Consider the following 18,336-nt stretch of genomic DNA (forward strand, 5'->3'; position numbering starts at 1 on the left):
CAGGAAGTAAACCGTGCGTGGTTGAAATCCTCAAACAGAAGCGCGTCGCCTTCCATTCGGCTGCATCCGATAAACACGCAACGTATGTGGTGGCTCAGTAACATTAGTTACACGACAACTGCAACGACGAAAGAGGTAAGTTGCGACGATCCACCTAAGTGATCATATGCAACGTTATTTGTAGTACTGCTTGGTTGCTGTATAGAAGTGCGGGTCGCTTTCATTAGCGTGGTAGCTAGCACAGTGCTAACTTTACGCTATTTAGCTTGATTACCCTCGACGAATGTTGGTTCTCAAATGAGCCATCATCACATGCTGGTTCTTGCCTGGACCAAGAGTACTACTGTACTGTGGAAATAGTCAAAGTCGAGGATTAGCAGTGATGGTTGCAGGCAGGCACGCTCCCGATTTTCAATCTCAATGCCTTCGTACCGGAGTCAAATTTGGCACGCTCGAACATGGCCAATAAAATGCTTGAATCATGCACTCTACTTTTGTGTATTGGGTCGCTTTAAGTTCACGTTATAAACAAAACAAGTCGAAGTTGACGCCTATTGCGTGATGTTTGAGATGTCCGTCGTTGAGAAGGAAAAACAAAGATTTATTGGCAAGATCTTGGGTTGTGTAATGGCGGTCGCCTGACCATTTGGTATCTATCTGTATTGGAAGGTTACACAACTCTGTGTGCTGATTGAGCAGTCATGTTTATATAAATGTCGTTGTACATGTGACAATGACAATAAAGATCAATTCTATATGTAACTGCATCTGAGGCAGTATTTCAGCCTTCAGGTAGATCTCCGCTATAAAAGGCCAGTTTCTCTAAGCCGTTGACTGTTATAGTTATAAGTTTCTTAAGTCTTATTAACCACCTCTCAAGCCTGTATATGCAGCCAATAAGTTCTCACGGTCTGTCAAGATCTGTCAAAGTCAAGATAAACGGATCAGTAACAAAAGAACTCGAAGCTGTCTTTTATATACGAGGGGGAGTTACACTATATGAAATAAGAAGATATACACGCATATGAACATGGAAAATGATACACGTTTGTCTAACCTGACCATGATTCGCCCCTGCTATTTTCATTTTGTTAGGAATTCCTAGCTACATAGGCGTTGTAGAACAATCCAAGCGACTCACTGGTCTTTTGCTAAGTTTATTTTCTTGCCAAACTGTCTAGCAGAACACAAAATACTATTGCGTAAATACGGGATAACCTATATTTCAATTACTTCAACAAATAGCTCGCTTGCCGCTGTCCTAAAGACACTTTTGTTAGCCAAATATCGTTGAACCAGTGCTGTGATTGCAGTGGGAAGATGTCTGCAGGGACCACAGCAAAGTACGTGAAGGAAAAGGACCGCTGTTGTCGACGACTGGAACATCTTTGGCTGCAGCCTTATGTTGTGTTGCGCAGAGCAGGTGAGCACACGTCTAGTCTCTATTATGAACTCTATCAAAATCGTGTGTGATATGCCGATTGAAAAAGCCCCTGTATTGTTTTTTTGCCAGTTTCTCCAACTGTAACTTTCATTGTTAATGTGTTTGTCCTGTTTTGCAGACATCAGTGAAGCTATTCGTGCTAAGCAGGAGGAGCCGGACCGCACTCGCATTAAAGAGGAAGATGTGGGCAAGGAGGTCCACCACTTCAATGAACAAATGGAGCAGAAGTTTCTTTGCACTATAAAAGAGGAGGAAGAGCCGGAGCGGCCTTGTCAGAAAGAGGACGGAGAGGACTCCTGCGACATCAAAAAGGAGGAGGAAGATACCTGCGAGATGCAATTGACTGGTGTACTTGTGAAGCGTTTAGATGAGGCTCAACGTGAGGTGAGCAAAGGGGCGGAGCCTCCAAACTGCAGCTCAAGTCCACATATGACCAGAGAAGGTGATGGAGACCACTGTGGGGAATCACGAGCAGCTCCACCATCAGATAGTGATGACGTGTTGTCACATGTTCCTGCTGCTGCTGATGATGATGACGACTCTCAAAACAAACACAAGCAATGTTCTCACTGTGGAATTTGTATTGCTCATAGCAGTAGTTTGAAACAACACATGAGAATGCACACAAGAAAGAAAAACTTTTCCTGTTCAGATTGTGGCAAAAAGTTCTCTCAGAGGGGACATTTAAATAGGCACACAAGAACCCACACTGGCGAGAAACCTTTTTCATGCTCAGTTTGTGGGCAAATATTCTCTCAAAGGGGAAGTTTAAATACGCACACAAGAATCCACACTGGCGAGAAACCTTTTTCATGCTCGGTTTGTGGCCAAAAGTTCTCTCGGAAAGGAAATTTAAACACGCACACATTAACCCACACTGGCGAGAAACCTTTTTCATGCTCAGTTTGTGGCCAAAAATTCTCTGAGAGGGGAAGTTTAAAAAAGCACACAAGAATCCACACTGGCGAGAAACCTTTTTCATGCTCAGTTTGTGGCCAAAAGTTCTCTCGGAGGGAACAATTAAATTTACACACATTAACCCACAGTGGCGAGAAACCTTTTTCATGCTCAGTTTGTGGCCAAATGTTCTCTCAGAGGGGAAATTTAAAAAAGCACACAAGAATCCACACTGGCGAGAAACCTTTTTCATGCTCAGTTTGTGGCCAAAAGTTCTCTCAGAGGGAACATTTAAATTCACACACATTAACCCACACTGGCGAGAAACCTTTTTCATGCTCAGTTTGTGGCCAGAAATTCTCTGAGAGGGGAAGTTTAAAAAAGCACACAAGAATCCACACTGGCGAGAAACCTTTTTCATGCTCAGTTTGTGGCCAGAAATTCTCTCAGAGGGGATATTTAAACACGCACATATTAACCCACACTGGCGAGAAACCTTTTTCATGCTCAGTTTGTGGCCAAAAGTTCTCCTCTAGGCAAAATTTAAATATACACACAAGAATCCACACTGGCGAGAAACCTTTTTCATGCTCAGTTTGTGGCCAAAAATTCTCTCGGAGGGGACATTTAAATTCACACACATTAACCCACACTGGCGAGAAACCTTTTTCATGCTCAGTTTGTGGCCAAAAGTTCTCTCAGAGGGGACATTTAAATACGCACACAAGAATCCACACTGGCGAGAAACCTTTTTCATGCTCAGTTTGTGGCCAAAAGTTCTCTCGGAGGGACCATTTCAAGACGCACACATTGACCCACACTGGCGAGAAACCTTTTTCATGCTCAGTTTGTGGCCGAACATTCAGTCATAAGCATCACTTAAAAAAGCATGCAAGAATCCACACTGGCGACGAACCTTTTTAATGCTCAGTTCGGCCAAACAGTCTCTCAGGGTAAGCTTAATCAGGCACACAGGAGCCCACACTGGAGAGAAACTTGTTGCTTGCTCAGTCAGTTGCCAAAAAGTTGATTGAGAATTTTGGGAGATGAGCAACAATCCATGAAGTTCTCACCTTCTATTTGAGCAGACTTTATGAGTTTATGCATCAATGATAGTTCTATTCTAGTATGCACCTTTTGATTGAGATGCTGAAGTTTATTTTGTTTTTAGTTGTGTGTTCATATTTAGGGCAAGTTGCTTGGTTCTTATTAGTGTTGGTTCAGGATTTTGTTTTGTTCAGCTTTTCATGTTCATGCCTGCAAAGCGGACTTTAAACCGATGATGTGGATAAGAAAAATGAAATAGTGTTGGATATCTCCCATTTTTCTTCAACAATAATAATAATAATAATAATAACTGGGATTTATATAGCGCTTTTCTAGATACCCAAAGTCGCTTTACATGTGTGTGTGTGGGGGGGGGGGGAGGAGGGAGGATAAAGAACAACTTTATTGGGAAAGAAAACTAAGAAAAGAAAGAAAAAAAAAAAGAAAATAAGAAGAACAAAGAAACACCAAGGGCAGGGTCAGTTAGGAAAGGCTAATGTGAAGAGGTGGGTTTTTAGGGTGGTTTTGAAGGTAGGGAGGGAGGGGGCATCTCTGATGTGCCTGGGGAGAGCGTTCCAGAGAGAGGGGGCAGCCACGGAGAAGGCCCTGTCGCCCCAGGTTCGGCGCCTGGTCTTGGGGACCTCAAGGAGGCCGGCATCACTCGACCTGAGGGAACGGGATGGGACGTGTGGCTGGAGGAGGTCAGAGAGGTAGGGTGGAGCCAGGTTATGGAGTGCCTTGTAGGTAGTGAGGAGTATTTTAAAGGTGATTCTATGTTTGACAGGCAGCCAGTGGAGGTCATGAAGGACAGGTGTGATGTGCTCTCTGGAGCGGGTTCCGGTGAGCAGGCGGGCAGCGGAGTTCTGGACATATTGCAGTTTGTTGAGGGTTTAGGAGGTGATGCCGTAGAGGATGCTGTTGCAGTAGTCTAGTCGGGATGAGATGAAGGCGTGGATGAGGGTTTCGGCAGCAGAGGATGTGAGGGAGGGCCGGATACGGGCAATGTTTCTGAGGTGGAAGAATGCAGTTTTGGTGATGTGGTTTACGTGGGGGAGGAATGAGAGGGTAGGGTCGAAAATGACACCTAGATTGCGGATGTGGGTGGAGGTAGTGACAAGGGAGCCGTCGATGTTTAGTGAAAAGTCCTGAGTGGAGCGAGTGAGGGAGTCGGGGCCAATGACGATTATTTCAGATTTTTTGCAGTTGAGTTTTAGAAAGTTATTTTGCATCCAGGTTTTTATGTCTGTGAGGCAGGTGGTGAGGGTGGAGTGGGTGGCTGCGGTGATGGTCGTGGTGGAAAGGTATAGTTGTGTGTCGTCAGCATAGCAGTGAAATTGAAGGCCGTGGTGGCGGAGGATCTGACCGAGGGGTAGGAGGTAGATGGTGAAGAGTAAGGGGCCAAGTGCTGAGCCCTGGGGGACACCGTGGGTGACTGGGGCAGTGGAGGAGGTGCAGTTGTTGATTGAAATGAATTGCTGACGGTCAGAGAGGTAGGATTTCATCCAGGAGAGGGCAGTGCCGGATAAGCCAAGGGAGGAGTGGAGGCGTGATAGGAGGATGGAGTGGTTGATGGTGTCGAAGGCAGCACTGAGGTCGAGGAGGATGGAGAGGGAACCAGAGTCGGCGGAGAGGAGGATGTCGTTGGTGACCTTGAGGAGGGCAGTTTCTGTGCTGTGGAGTGAGCGGAAGCCGGGTTGGAACGTTTCGTATAGGTTGTTGTGGTGAAGGTGGGATTTAATTTGGGAGGCAACTGCACGTTCGAGAATTTTAGAGAGGAAGGGGAGGTTGGAGATGGGCCTGTAGTTGTTGGGGGAGTTGGGGTCGAGACCGGGTTTCTTACAGTCTTTTTTGTTACTTTACCTTACTAATAACTTGTTAAAATGTACTCGATGTATTAAGACATTTCATTAAAGAGTTGTTTACTTCACAGTATTGATGTCTCACCCTAATTGTATTTGTATGAAATTATTTTTAAATGATAGGATCACTCTTACTATTGATTGTTTGAATTGTTGCCTTCTTGTTTTTATATTGTGTCGCGTACTTGTATGTCTATCGTGTTATGTGTCTCGTCACCGTGGGATAGAGAAAAACGTCATTTCGGTCTCTTTGTGTGTTGTGACATGTGGAGAGATTGACAATAAAGATGACTTTGACTAATTAAGACTATTAATCTTCTGTCCTTTGATGATGATAGAACTTTATTTATGCCACAGCGGGGAAATGTACTTGTTGAAATGAAAGACTACAAGTGCCACATTTTTAAAAGGATAAATAACAGACAAGGACCAAGACAAGTGCCACTATTAGCGGTAGAAACGAAATAGATTTACCAAAAGGTGCATTTTAAAGGAGCAGGGGCGTTATATGAATCTAATTTATCACTATTATGTCTACAATACTCTTGAAATCCTCATTTGAAACATCAGCCCTTTCATAGAACATTTCGAACATTTAATACTTAATATTTATATTTGACTGTGCTAGATCATTTGAATTATTTTGAAGACATTCAAATCCTTTTTGAAGAACGTACTTTGGCCAATCTCGTGCATTTGCTTCTCTTTAGCTTTTCTTGGCAACGGCAGTGCAATAAAAACATTTTCCTAAAACTATTGCATTCAGCGTGACAATTTACAAATCATCTATGCAGGTACGAGTGGGACATATATTTGCAAAGTACAGCCAATTACGTGAGTGGAATTCGCCTCCAACTTTGCTTGGTCAACAACATAAAAACGTCCCAGTGTCTTCCGCTAGAGGGCGGCCGGGAGCTCACTCAAATGACATCATCATTACGTAACAGGAAGTAAACCGTGCGTGGTTGAAATCCTCAAACAGAAGCGCGTCGCCTTCCATTCGGCTGCATCCGATAAACACGCAACGTATGTGGTGGATCAGTAACATTAGTTACACGACAACCGTAACGACGAAAGAGGTAAGTTGCGACGATTCACCTAAGTGATCATATGCAACGTTATTTGTAGTTGCTGTACAGAAGTGCGAGTCGCTTTCATTAGCGTGGTAGCTAGCACAGTGCTAACTTTATGCTATTTAACTTGATTACCCTCGACGAATGTTGGATCTCAAATGAGCCATCATCACATGCTGGTTCTTGCCCGGATCAAGAGTAATACTGTTCTGTGGAAATACTCAAAGTCGAGGATTAGCAGTGATGGTTGCAGGCAGGCATGCTCCCGATTTTCAATCTCAATGCCTTTGGCAAATTTGGCACGCTCGAAAATGGCCAATAAAATTCTTGAATCATGCACTCTACTTTTGTGTATTGGGTCGCTTTAAGTTCACGTTGTAAACAAAACAAGTCGAAGTTGACGCCTATTGCGTGTTGTTCGACATGTCCGTCGTTGAGAAAGAGAAACAAAGATTTATTGGGTTGTTTAATGGCGGTCAGTACACGTGGCAATTCAGCAGACCAAACAACAACCTCCACCTTCCAAGTTTTTTACTGTCCGGAAAAGGCGAGAAAGCAAAGGATGTCCTTATAAGGCAAATCTCTGACTACTTGGTGTGGTCACCTGACCATTTGGTATCTATCTATCTGTATTGGAAGGTTACACAACCCTGTGTGCTGATTGAGCAGTCATGTTTATATAAATGTCGTTGTACATGTCACAATGACAATAAAGATCGATTCTATATGAAATAAGAAGATTGACACACACATGAACATGAAAAATGATACGTTTGTCTAACCTGACCATGATTCGCCCCTGCTATTTTCATTTTGTTAGGAATTCCGAGGTACATAGGCGTTGTAGAACAATGCGAGCGACTCACTGGTCTTTTGCTAAGTTTATTTTCTTGCCAAACTGTCTAGCACAACACAGAACACTATTGCGTAAATACGGGATAACCTATATTTCGATTACTTCAACAAATAGCTCGCTTGCCGCTGTCCTAAAGACACTTTTGTTAGCCAAACGTCATTGAAGCCGTTTTGTGATTGCAGTGGGAAAATGTCTGCAAGGACCACAGCAGCAAAGTACGTGAAAGAAAAGGACCGCTGTCGTCGACGACTGGAACATCTTTGGCTGCAGCCTTATGTTGTGTTGCGCAGAGCAGGTCCGTTTCTATTATGAATTCTATCGGAATCATGTGTGATATGCCGATTGAAAAAGCCCCTGTATCGTTTTTTGCCAGTTTCTCTTCAACTGTAACTTTCATTGTTAATGTGTTTGTCCTGTTTTGCAGACATCAGTGAAGCTATTCGTCCTAAGCAGGAGGAGCCGGACCGCACACGCATTAAAGACGAAGATGTGGGCAAGGAGGTCCACCACTTCAATGAACAAATGGAGCAGAAGTTTCTTTGCACTAAAAAAAAAGATGAAGAGCCGGAGCGGCCTTGTCAGAAAGAGGACGGAGAGGACTCCTGCGACATCAAAAAGGAGGAGGAAGATACCTGCGAGATGCCATTGACTGGTGTACTTGTGAAGCGTTTAGATGAGGCTCAACGTGAGGTGAGCAAAGGGGCGGAGCCTCCAAGCTGTAGCTCAAGTCCACATATGACCAGAGAAGGTGATGGAGACCACTGTGGGGAATCACAAGCAGCTCCACCATCAGATAGTGATGACGTGTCGTCACATGTTCCTGCTGATGATGATGACTCTCAAAACAAACACAGGCAATGTTCTCACTGTGGAATTTGTTTTGCTCATAGCAGTAGTTTGAAACAACACATGAGAATGCACACAAGAAAGACAAACTTTTCCTGTTCAGATTCTGGCAAAAATTTCTCTCAGAGGGGACATTTAAATACGCACACAAGAACCCACAGTGGCGAGAAACCTTTTTCATGCTCAGTTTGTGGCCAAAAATTCCTCACGAGGGTTTTTTTAAACAGGCACACAAGAATCCACACTGGTGAAAAACCTTTCCCATGCTCAGTTTGTGGCCAAATATTCTCTCAGAGGGGACATTTAAATATGCACACAAGAATCCACACTGGCGAGAAACCTTTTTCATGCTCAGTTTGTGGCCAAAAGTTCTCTCAGAGGGGATATTTAAACACGCACACATTAACCCACACTGGCGAGAAACCTTTTTCATGCTCAGTTTGTGGGCAAAAGTTCTCTCAGCGGGGAAGTTTAAATACGCACACAAGAATCCACACTGGCGAGAAACCTTTTTCATGCTCAGTTTGTGGCCAAAAGTTCTCTCGGAGGGGAACTTTAAATATGCACACAAGAATCCACACTGGCGAGAAACCTTTTTCATGCTCAGTTTGTGGCCAAAAATTCTCTCAGAGGGGAACTTTAAATATGCACACAAGAATCCACACTGGCGAGCAACCTTTTTCATGCTCAGTTTGTGGGCAAATATTCTCTCAAAGGGGACGTTTAAATACGCACACAAGAATCCACACTGGCGAGAAACCTTTTTCATGCTCGGTTTGTGGCCAAAAGTTCTCTCAAAGGGGAAGTTTAAATACGCACACAAGAATCCACACTGGCGAGAAACCTTTTTCATGCTCAGTTTGTGGCCAGAAATTCTCTCAGAGGGAACATTTAAATATCCACACAAGAACCCACACTGGCGAGAAACCTTTTTCATGCTCAGTTTGTGGCCAAAAGTTCTCTCAGAAGGGAAGTTTAAACACGCACACATTAACCCACACTGGCGAGAAACCTTTTTCATGCTCAGTTTGTGGCCAAAAGTTCTCTCACAGGGGAAGTTTAAATATGCACACAAGAATCCACACTGGCGAGAAACCTTTTTCATGCTCAGTTTGTGGCCAAAAATTCTCTCAGAGGGGAACTTTAAATATGCACACAAGAATCCACACTGGCGAGAAACCTTTTACATGCTCACTCTGTGGCCAAAAATTCCACACGGGGGGGCATTTAAATACGCACACAAGAATCCACACTGGCGAGAAACCTTTTTCATGCTCAGTTTGTGGGCAAAAGTTCTCTCAGGGGGGAGGTTTAAAAATTCATACAAGAATCCACACTGGCGAGAAACCTTTTTCATGCTCAGTTTGTGGCCAGAAATTCTCTCGGAGAGGAAGTTTAAATAGGCACACAAGAATCCACACTGATGAGAAACCTTTTTCATGCTCAGTTTGTGGCCAAAGGTTCTCTCGGAGGCGAAATTTAAATATGCACACAAGAACCCACACTGGCGAGAAACCTTTTTCATGCTCAGTTTGTGGCCAGAAATTCTCTCATAGGGTAAATTTAAACAGGCACACAAGAATCCACACTGGTGAGAAACCTTTTTCATGCTCAGTTTGTGGCCGAAAGTTCTCCTGTAGGCAAAGTTTAAATATACACACAAGAATCCACACTGGTGAGAAACCTTTTTCATGCTCAGTTTGTGGCCAACAATTCTCTATAAAGGGAAACTTAGACAGTCATACAAGAATCCACACTGGCGAGAAACCTTTTTCATGCTCAGTTTGTGGCCAAATGTTCTCTCAGAGGGGAAATTTAAACACGCACACAAGAATCCACACTGCCGAGAAACCTTTTTTGTGATCAGTTTGTGGCCAACAATTCTCTATAAAGGGAAACTTAAACAGTCATACAAGAATCCACACTGGCGAGAAAGCTTTTTAATGCTCAGTTCGGCCAAACAGTCTCTCAGTGTTAAACTTAATCAGGCACGCAGGAGCCCACACTGGAGAGAAACTTTTTGCCTGCCCAGTCAGTTGCCAAAGAGTCTTTATTAAGAATTCTGAGTGTTTTGGAGAGATGAGCAATGATCCATGGAGTTCTCACCTTCTATTTGAGCAGACTTTATGAGTTAATGCATCAGTGATCGTTCTATTCTAGTATGCACCTTTTGATTGAGATGCTGAACTCCTTTAAGTTCAATTCATTTTAGTTTTACCTATGAATTTGAAAATAAAATTAACCGGCCTCGGGATGATAATAGTTTTGTATTTCATGATACTTGAAGTTTGTTTTGTTTTTAGTTGTGTGTTCATATTTAGGGCAAGTTGCTTGGTTCTTATTAGTGTTGGTTCAGGATTTTGTTTTCTTCAGCTTTTCATGTTCATGCCTGGAAAGCGGACTTTAAACCGATGATGATGTGGATAAGAAAAGTGAAATAGTGTTGGATATCCCCCATTTTTCTTCAACAGTCTTTTTTGTTACTTTACCTTACTAATAACATGTTAAAATGTACTCGAGATGTATTAAGACATTTCATTAAAGAGTGTTTTACCTCACAGTATTGATGTCTCAACCTAATTGTATTTGTATGAAATCATTTTTAAATTATAGGATCCTAATTAGGACTATTAATCTTCTGTCCTTTGATGATGATAGAACTTTATTTAGCGGTAGAAACGATATATATTTACCAAAAGGTGCATTTTAAAGGAGCAGGGGCGTTATATGAATCTAATTTATCACTATTATGTCTACAATACTCTTGAAATCCTCATTTGAAACATCAGCCCTTTCATAGAACATTTCGAACATTTAATACTTAATATTTATCTCGTGCATTTGCTTCTATTTAGCTTTTCTTGGCAACGGCAGTGCAATAAAAACATTTTCCTAAAACTATTGCATTCAGCGTGACAATTTACAAATCATCTATGCAGGTACGAATGGGACATATATTTGCAAAGTACAGCCAAATACGTGAGTGTAACTCGCCTCCAACTTTGCTGGTCAACAACATAAAAACGTCCCAGTGTCTTCCGCTAGAGGGCGGCCGGGAGCTCACTCAAATGACATCATCGTTACGTAACAGGAAGTAAAGCGACTACAACAAAACCGCGCGTGGTGGCAGAAGCGCGTCGCCTTCCATTCGGCTGCATCCGATTAACACGCAACGTATGTGGTGGATCAGTAACATTAGTTACACGACAACCGTAACGACGAAAGAGGTAAGTTGCGACGATTCACCTAAGTGATCATATGCAACGTTATTTGTAGTACTGCTTGGTTGCTGTATAGAAGTGCGGGTCGCTTTCATTAGCGTGGTAGCTAGCACAGTGCTAACTTTATGCTATTTAGCTTGATTATCCTCGACGAATGTTGGCTCTCAAATGAGCCATCATCACATGCTGGTTCTTGCCCGAACCAAGAGTAATACTGTACTGTGGAAATAGTCAAAGTCGAGGATTAGCAGTGATGGTTGCAGGCAGGCATGCTCACGATTTTCAGTCTCAATGCCTTCGTACCAAAGTCAAATTTGGCACGCTCGAACATGGGCAATAAAATTCTTGAATCAAGCACTCTACTTTTGTGTATTGGGTCGCTTTAAGTTCACGTTGTAAACAAAACAAGTCGAAGTTGACGCCTATTGCGTGATGTTCGAGATGTCCGTCGTTGAGAAAGAGAAACAAAGATTTATTGAGTTGTTTAATGGCGGTCAGTACACGTGGCAATTCAGCAGACCAAACAACAACCTCCACCTTCCAAGTTTTTTACTGTCCGGAAAAGGCGAGAAAGCAAAAGGATGTCCTTATAAGGCAAATCTCTGACTACTTGGTTTGGTCACCTGACCATTTGGTATCTATCTGTATTGGAAGGTTACACAACCCTGTGTGCTGATTGAGCAGTCATGTTTATATAAATGTCGTTGTACGTGTGACAATGACAATAAAGATCAATTCTATATGTAACTGCATCTGAGGCAGTATTTCAGCCTGAAGTATTTTTGTTCATGCCTATCAATGAGGCGGAACATTTTTCTGTGTCGTTTCACTCGGACCCGTTTTAGTGACGGACCACCAGCTAGATCTCCGCTATAAAAGGCCAGTTTCTCTAAGCCGTTGACTGTTATAGTTATAAGTTTCTTAAGTCTTATTAACCACCTCTCATGCCTGTATATGCAGCTAATAAGTTCTCACGGTCTGTCAAGATCTGTCAAAGTCAAGATAAACGGATCAGTAACACGCATATGAACATGGAAAATGATACACGTTTGTCTAACCTGACCATGATTCGCCCCTGCTATTTTCATTTTGTTAGGAATTCCTAGCTACATAGGCGTTGTAGAACAATCCAAGCGACTCACTGGTCTTTTGCTAAGTTTATTTTCTCGCCAAACTGTCTAGCACAGGGGTGGGCAAACTTTTTGACTCGGGGGCCGAACTGGGTTCTAAATTTGGGCCGGACCAGGAGCAGATGGACGTAGGCGTTGTGTGAAGTCATATAAGCGACCTGTAAAGGTCATCGCATAAAAGATCTTGGCCTTTAGTAGGTAGTAAAGCATGGATATTCCAAACAAGTTTTTTTTAAAACAAATGCATTTATTAACAGCATTAAAAAAATAATAATTCACTAAAAAACTGCTATCAGTGATTCTCATAAAATACGACACTGTTATTATGAATAACAATCGCCATCACTTCAGTGCCTGCAGGTCAGATTAATGAAAGAGGTTTATCTTATGAGATCACATCAAACGGCAAACATTCTGACCAAATATATCATCTTGAAGAATCGGTGAAAGCATACATCCAAATAAAGTAATCAAAACAGCAACACGGTGAGGGGTATCTGAAAATCAGAGCAGAGTTTTAACTCGCAAACACCTGGTAACAGAGGTGAGGAAACGGGAAACACCTCCTTAAAGTAAGCCTTAAGAACTTTACAGGTTAAGATTAGTCGCAAATAAGTGGTGCATCAATGTCCTTGAGCATCCTGCATTGTTTGAAAATGAGAATGGTCGCTAGTTTCAATCCCTGCTATGTGTACAAATCATATTCAAAATGCATTTTTTTACAATAAACTTGAGAGCCTCCCGTTCATTTTCAGTGGGAACAGTGTTGTTGGTCTCCCTTTTTTGCTAGTGCGTCATAGTCTGGAGTAAAATTTGTTGTGGCAATTCTTAAGCGAGATCCGAGGTGTTGGTCCGTTTACCTTGATCTGTGACGGGTTGATGTGGCTGAATGTCACGTCGCGTACGTCGAGCCAAATTGGCCACTCTTTTTTTAACATTCGGCACAAACTTCTTTTTTTTGGGCCACTCATTTTAATGGAAGGATTCCAGGGGAAGGTTTGTGGGTGGCTTTAGCGCAAAACTGCATCTGAAAGCTCAGCGCGCGAATTATAAGAATGCTGTCGTCTAAATTCGGGACTGATACGAATAGAGCGAGAGTGCGCCAAGTCCGTACTACTGAGTACGTACACGCACTTGTGAGTGTGCACCGAGCTTTCTGACACGGCTTCCGGTAGTAAATGCGCAGGCGAGCGCTTCGCCATCTACTGGGAAAACGCAGTCATTGCAGGCAAAATGACCCAAAAAAAAAAGTTTAATAATACAATTTGTTCAGGGTTGGCGGGCCGGATTAAACGGTCCCGTGGGCCGGATGTGGCCCGCGGGCCGTAGTTTGCCCACCCCTGGTCTAGCAGAACACAAAATACTATTGCGTAAATACAGGATAACCTATATTTCAATTACTTCAACAAATAGCTCGCTTGCCTCTGTCCAAAAGACACTTTTGTTAGCCAAATATCGTTGAACCAGTTTTGTGATTGCAGTGGGAAAATGTCTGCAAGGACCACAGCAAAGTACGTGAAGGAAAAGGACCGCAGTCGTCGACGACTGGAACATCTTCAGCTGCAGCCTTACGTTGTGTTGCGCAGAGCAGGTTAGCACATGTCTAGTCTCTATTATGAACTCTATCGGAATCATGTGTGATATGCCGATTGAAAAAGCCCCTGTATCGTTTTTTTGCCAATTTCTCTTCAACTGTAACTTTCATTGTTAATATGTGTTTGTCCTGTTTTGCAGACATCAGTGAAGCTATTCGTCCTAAGCAGGAGGAGCCGGACCGCACACGCATTAAAGACGAAGATGTGGGCAAGGAGGTCCACCACTTCAATGAACAAATGGAGCAGAAGTTTCTTTGCACTATTAAAGAGGAGGAAGAGCCGGAGCGGCCTTGTCAGAAAGAGGACGGAGAGGACTCCTGCGACATCAAAAAGGAGGAGGAAGATACCTGCGAGATGCCATTGACTGGTGTACTTGTGAAGCATTTAGATGAGGCTCAACGTGAGGTGAGCAAAGGGGCGGAGCCTCCAAGCTGCAGCTCAAGTCCACATATGACCAGAGAAGGTGATGGAGACCACTGTGGGGCATCACGAGCAGCTCCACCATCAGATAGTGATGACGTGTCGTCACATGTTTCTGCTGATGATGATGACTCTCAAAACAAACACAAGCAATGTTCTCACTGTGGAATTTGTTTTGCTCATAGCAGTAGTTTGAAACAACACATGAGAATGCACACAAGAAAGAAAAACTTTTCCTGTTCAGATTGTGGAAAAAAGTTCTCTCAGAGGAGACATTTAAATACGCACACATTAACCCACACTGGCGAGAAACCTTTTTCATGCTCAGTTTGTGGCCAAACGTTCTCTAAGAGGGGACATTTAAACAGGCACACATTAACCCACACTGGCGAGAAACCTTTTTCATGCTCAGTTTGTGCCCAAAAGTTCTCTCGGAGGGGAAGTTTAAATAGGCACGCAAGAATCCATACTGGCGAGAAACCTTTTTCATGCTCAGTTTGTGGCCAAAAGTTCTCTCAGAGGGAACACTTAAATTCACACACATTAACCCACACTGGCGAGAAACCTTTTTCATGCTCAGTTTGTGGCCAAATGTTCTCTCAGAGGGGAAATTTAAAAAAGCACACAAGAATCCACACTGGCGAGAAACCTTTTTCATGCTCAGTTTGTGGCCAGAAATTCTCTCATAGGGGAAGTTTAAATACGCACACAAGAATCCACACTGGTGAGAAACCTTTTTCATGCTCAGTTTGTGGCCAAAAGTTCTCTCAGAGGGGACGTTTAAACACGCACACATTAACCCACACTGCCGGGAAACCTTTTTCATGCTCAGTTTGTGGCCGGAAATTCTCTCATAGGGTAAGTTTAAATACGCACACAAGAATCCACACTGGTGAGAAACCTTTTTCATGCTCAGTTTGTGGCCAAAAATTCTCTCACAGGAGCAATTTAAATTCACACACATTAACCCACACTGGCGAGAAACCTTTTTCATGCTCAGTTTGTGGCCAAAAGTTCTCCTGTAGGCAAAGTTTAAATATGCACACAAGAATTCACACTGGTGAGAAACCTTTTTCATGCTCAGTTTGTGGCCAAAAGTTCTCCTGTAGGCAAAGTTTAAATATACACACAAGAATCCACACTGGCGAGAAACCTTTTTCATGCTCAGTTTGTGGCCAGAAATTCTCTCATAGGGTAAGTTTAAACACGCACACAAGAATCCACACTGGTGAGAAACCTTTTTCATGCTCAGTTTGTGGCCAAAAGTTCTCTCAGAGGGGACATTTAAACACGCACATATTAACCCACACTGGCGAGAAATCTTTTCATGTTCAGTTTGTGGCCAAAAATTCTCTCAGAGGGGACCTTTAAATATGCACACAAGGATCCACACTGGCGAGGAACCTTTTTGATGCTCAGTTCGGCCAAACAGTCTCTCAGGGTAAGCTTAATCAGGCACACAGGAGCCCACACTGGAGTTGCCAAAAAGTTGATTGAGAATTTTGGGAGATGAGCAGCAATCCATGAAGTTCTCACCTTCTATTTGAGCAGACTTTATGAGTTTATGCATCAATGATAGTTCTATTCTAGTATGCACCTTTTGATTGAGATGCTGAAGTTTATTTTGTTTTTAGTTGTGTGTTCATATTTAGGGCAAGTTGCTTGGTTCTTATTAGTGTTGGTTCAGGATTTTGTTTTCTTCAGCTTTTCATGTTCATGCCTGGAAAGCGGTCTTTAAACCGATGATGATGTGGATAAGAAAAGTGAAATAGTGTTGGATATCCCCCATTTTTCTTCAACAGTCTTTTTTGTTACTTTACCTTACTAATAACATGTTAAAATGTACTCGAGATGTATTAAGACATTTCATTCAAGAGTTGTTTACCTCACAGTATCGACGTCCCAACCTAATTGTATTTGTATGAAATTATTTTTAAATTATAGGATCCTAATTAGGACTATTAATCTTCTGTCATGTGATGATGATGATGATAGAACTTTATTTATCCCACAGCGGGGAATTGTACTTGTTGAAATGCAAGACTACAAGTGCCACATTTTAAAAAGGATAAATAACAGACAAGGACCAAGACAAGTGCCACTATTAGCGGTAGAAACGAAATATATTTTACCAAAAGGTGCATTTTAAAGGAGCAGGGGCGTTATATGAATCTAATTTATCACTATTATGTCTACAATACTCTTGAAATCCTTATTTGAAACATCAGCCCTTTCATAGAACATTTCGAACATTTAATACTTAATATTTATATTTGACTGTGCTAGATCATTTGAATTATTTTGAAGACATTCAAATCCTTTTTGAAGAACGTACTTTGGCCAATCTCGTGCATTTGCTTCTCTTTAGCTTTTCTTGGCAACGGCAGTGCAATAAAAACATTTTCCTAAAACTATTGCATTCAGCGTGACAATTTACAAATCATCTATGCAGGTACGAGTGGGACATATATTTGCAAAGTACAGCCAATTACGTGAGTGGAATTCGCCTCCAACTTTGCTTGGTCAACAACATAAAAACGTCCCAGTGTCTTCCGCTAGAGGGCGGCCGGGAGCTCACTCAAATGACATCATCATTACGTAACAGGAAGTAAACCGTGCGTGGTTGAAATCCTCAAACAGAAGCGCGTCGCCTTCCATTCGGCTGCATCCGATAAACACGCAACGTATGTGGTGGATCAGTAACATTAGTTACACGACAACCGTAACGACGAAAGAGGTAAGTTGCGACGATTCACCTAAGTGATCATATGCAACGTTATTTGTAGTTGCTGTACAGAAGTGCGAGTCGCTTTCATTAGCGTGGTAGCTAGCACAGTGCTAACTTTATGCTATTTAACTTGATTACCCTCGACGAATGTTGGATCTCAAATGAGCCATCATCACATGCTGGTTCTTGCCCGGATCAAGAGTAATACTGTTCTGTGGAAATACTCAAAGTCGAGGATTAGCAGTGATGGTTGCAGGCAGGCATGCTCCCGATTTTCAATCTCAATGCCTTTGGCAAATTTGGCACGCTCGAAAATGGCCAATAAAATTCTTGAATCATGCACTCTACTTTTGTGTATTGGGTCGCTTTAAGTTCACGTTGTAAACAAAACAAGTCGAAGTTGACGCCTATTGCGTGTTGTTCGACATGTCCGTCGTTGAGAAAGAGAAACAAAGATTTATTGGGTTGTTTAATGGCGGTCAGTACACGTGGCAATTCAGCAGACCAAACAACAACCTCCACCTTCCAAGTTTTTTACTGTCCTGAAAAGGCGAGAAAGCAAAGGATGTCCTTATAAGGCAAATCTCTGACTACTTGGTGTGGTCACCTGACCATTTGGTATCTATCTATCTGTATTGGAAGGTTACACAGCTCTGTGTGCTGATTAAGCAGTCATGTTTATATAAATGTCGTTGTACATGTCACAATGACAATAAAGATCGATTCTATATGAAATAAGAAGATTGACACACACATGAACATGAAAAATGATACGTTTGTCCAACCTGACCATGATTCGCCCGTGCTATTTTCATTTTGTTAGGAATTCCGAGGTACATAGGCGTTGTAGAACAATGCGAGCGACTCACTGGTCTTTTGCTAAGTTTATTTTCTTGCCAAACTGTCTAGCACAACACAAAATACTATTGCGTAAATACGGGATAACCTATATTTCAATTACTTCAACAAATAGCTCGCTTGCCGCTGTCCTAAAGACACTTTTGTTAGCCAAACGTCATTGAAGCCGTTTTGTGATTGCAGTGGGAAAATGTCTGCAAGGACCACAGCAGCAAAGTACGTGAAAGAAAAGGACCGCAGTCGTCGACGACTGGAACATCTTTGGCTGCAGCCTTATGTTGTGTTGCGCAGAGCAGGTCCGTTTCTATTATGAATTCTATCGGAATCATGTGTGATATGCCGATTGAAAAAGCCCCTGTATC

The 18,336-nt window shown here is 42.5% G+C and overlaps 6 protein-coding genes across 9 annotated transcripts in view; all 6 read left to right on the plus strand.

Moving 5' to 3' along the window:
• On the plus strand, window positions 1-5,548 carry LOC133155261 (gastrula zinc finger protein XlCGF57.1-like). The gene is made up of 3 exons (XM_061280438.1): window positions 1-135; window positions 1,314-1,423; window positions 1,563-5,548. The coding sequence occupies exons 2-3, from the start codon at window positions 1,321-1,323 to the stop codon at window positions 3,263-3,265; spliced, it is 1,806 nt and encodes a 601-aa protein (XP_061136422.1). The 5' UTR covers window positions 1-135; window positions 1,314-1,320; the 3' UTR covers window positions 3,266-5,548.
• Window positions 17-18,336, plus strand: part of LOC133155258 (gastrula zinc finger protein XlCGF57.1-like) — a 25,667-nt gene continuing 7,347 nt past the window's right edge. Inside the window, exon 1 of one of the 2 annotated variants that reach the window (XM_061280431.1) lies at window positions 17-135. The gene's annotated coding sequence lies outside the window, so the exon portion shown is untranslated. Of the gene's footprint in view, window positions 136-16,994; window positions 17,126-18,336 lie in introns of those variants that run through there. The other variant, XM_061280429.1, reaches the window with a different exon arrangement.
• LOC133155253 (oocyte zinc finger protein XlCOF6-like) lies at window positions 6,193-10,585 on the plus strand. The gene is made up of 3 exons (XM_061280416.1): window positions 6,193-6,326; window positions 7,359-7,471; window positions 7,601-10,585. Exons 2-3 carry the CDS (start codon window positions 7,366-7,368, stop codon window positions 9,883-9,885), a joined length of 2,391 nt encoding a protein of 796 aa, XP_061136400.1. The 5' UTR covers window positions 6,193-6,326; window positions 7,359-7,365; the 3' UTR covers window positions 9,886-10,585.
• LOC133155264 (gastrula zinc finger protein XlCGF57.1-like) lies at window positions 6,207-16,294 on the plus strand. The gene is made up of 3 exons (XM_061280441.1): window positions 6,207-6,326; window positions 13,855-13,964; window positions 14,108-16,294. Exons 2-3 carry the CDS (start codon window positions 13,862-13,864, stop codon window positions 15,757-15,759), a joined length of 1,755 nt encoding a protein of 584 aa, XP_061136425.1. The 5' UTR covers window positions 6,207-6,326; window positions 13,855-13,861; the 3' UTR covers window positions 15,760-16,294.
• LOC133155257 (gastrula zinc finger protein XlCGF57.1-like) overlaps window positions 16,992-18,336 on the plus strand; it is a 4,280-nt gene continuing 2,935 nt past the window's right edge. For 2 of the 3 annotated variants that reach the window (XM_061280425.1, XM_061280426.1), the window contains exons 1-2: window positions 16,992-17,125; window positions 18,158-18,270. In XM_061280425.1, coding sequence (XP_061136409.1) covers window positions 18,165-18,270 — 106 coding nt within the window. In that variant the 5' untranslated portion in view covers window positions 16,992-17,125; window positions 18,158-18,164. The remainder of the gene's footprint in view (window positions 17,126-18,157; window positions 18,271-18,336) is intronic. The other variant, XM_061280427.1, reaches the window with a different exon arrangement.
• The window catches only part of LOC133155255 (gastrula zinc finger protein XlCGF57.1-like), a 13,689-nt gene continuing 12,390 nt past the window's right edge, over window positions 17,038-18,336 (plus strand). Inside the window, exon 1 of the mRNA XM_061280419.1 lies at window positions 17,038-17,125. The gene's annotated coding sequence lies outside the window, so the exon portion shown is untranslated. The remainder of the gene's footprint in view (window positions 17,126-18,336) is intronic.

Source organism: Syngnathus typhle, linkage group LG6 (genome assembly GCF_033458585.1).
Source record: "Syngnathus typhle isolate RoL2023-S1 ecotype Sweden linkage group LG6, RoL_Styp_1.0, whole genome shotgun sequence".
NCBI classification, from domain to species: domain Eukaryota; kingdom Metazoa; phylum Chordata; class Actinopteri; order Syngnathiformes; family Syngnathidae; genus Syngnathus; species Syngnathus typhle.

Coding starts and splice junctions, on each gene's coding strand:
- LOC133155261 (XM_061280438.1), top strand. CDS start 1,321: ATGTCTGCAGGGACCACAGCAAAGTACGTGAAGGAAAAGGACCGCTGT. Junction 1,424..1,562: donor TGTTGTGTTGCGCAGAGCAG/GTGAGCACACGT, acceptor CCTGTTTTGCAG/ACATCAGTGAAGCTATTCGT.
- LOC133155253 (XM_061280416.1), top strand. CDS start 7,366: ATGTCTGCAAGGACCACAGCAGCAAAGTACGTGAAAGAAAAGGACCGC. Junction 7,472..7,600: donor TGTTGTGTTGCGCAGAGCAG/GTCCGTTTCTAT, acceptor CCTGTTTTGCAG/ACATCAGTGAAGCTATTCGT.
- LOC133155264 (XM_061280441.1), top strand. CDS start 13,862: ATGTCTGCAAGGACCACAGCAAAGTACGTGAAGGAAAAGGACCGCAGT. Junction 13,965..14,107: donor CGTTGTGTTGCGCAGAGCAG/GTTAGCACATGT, acceptor CCTGTTTTGCAG/ACATCAGTGAAGCTATTCGT.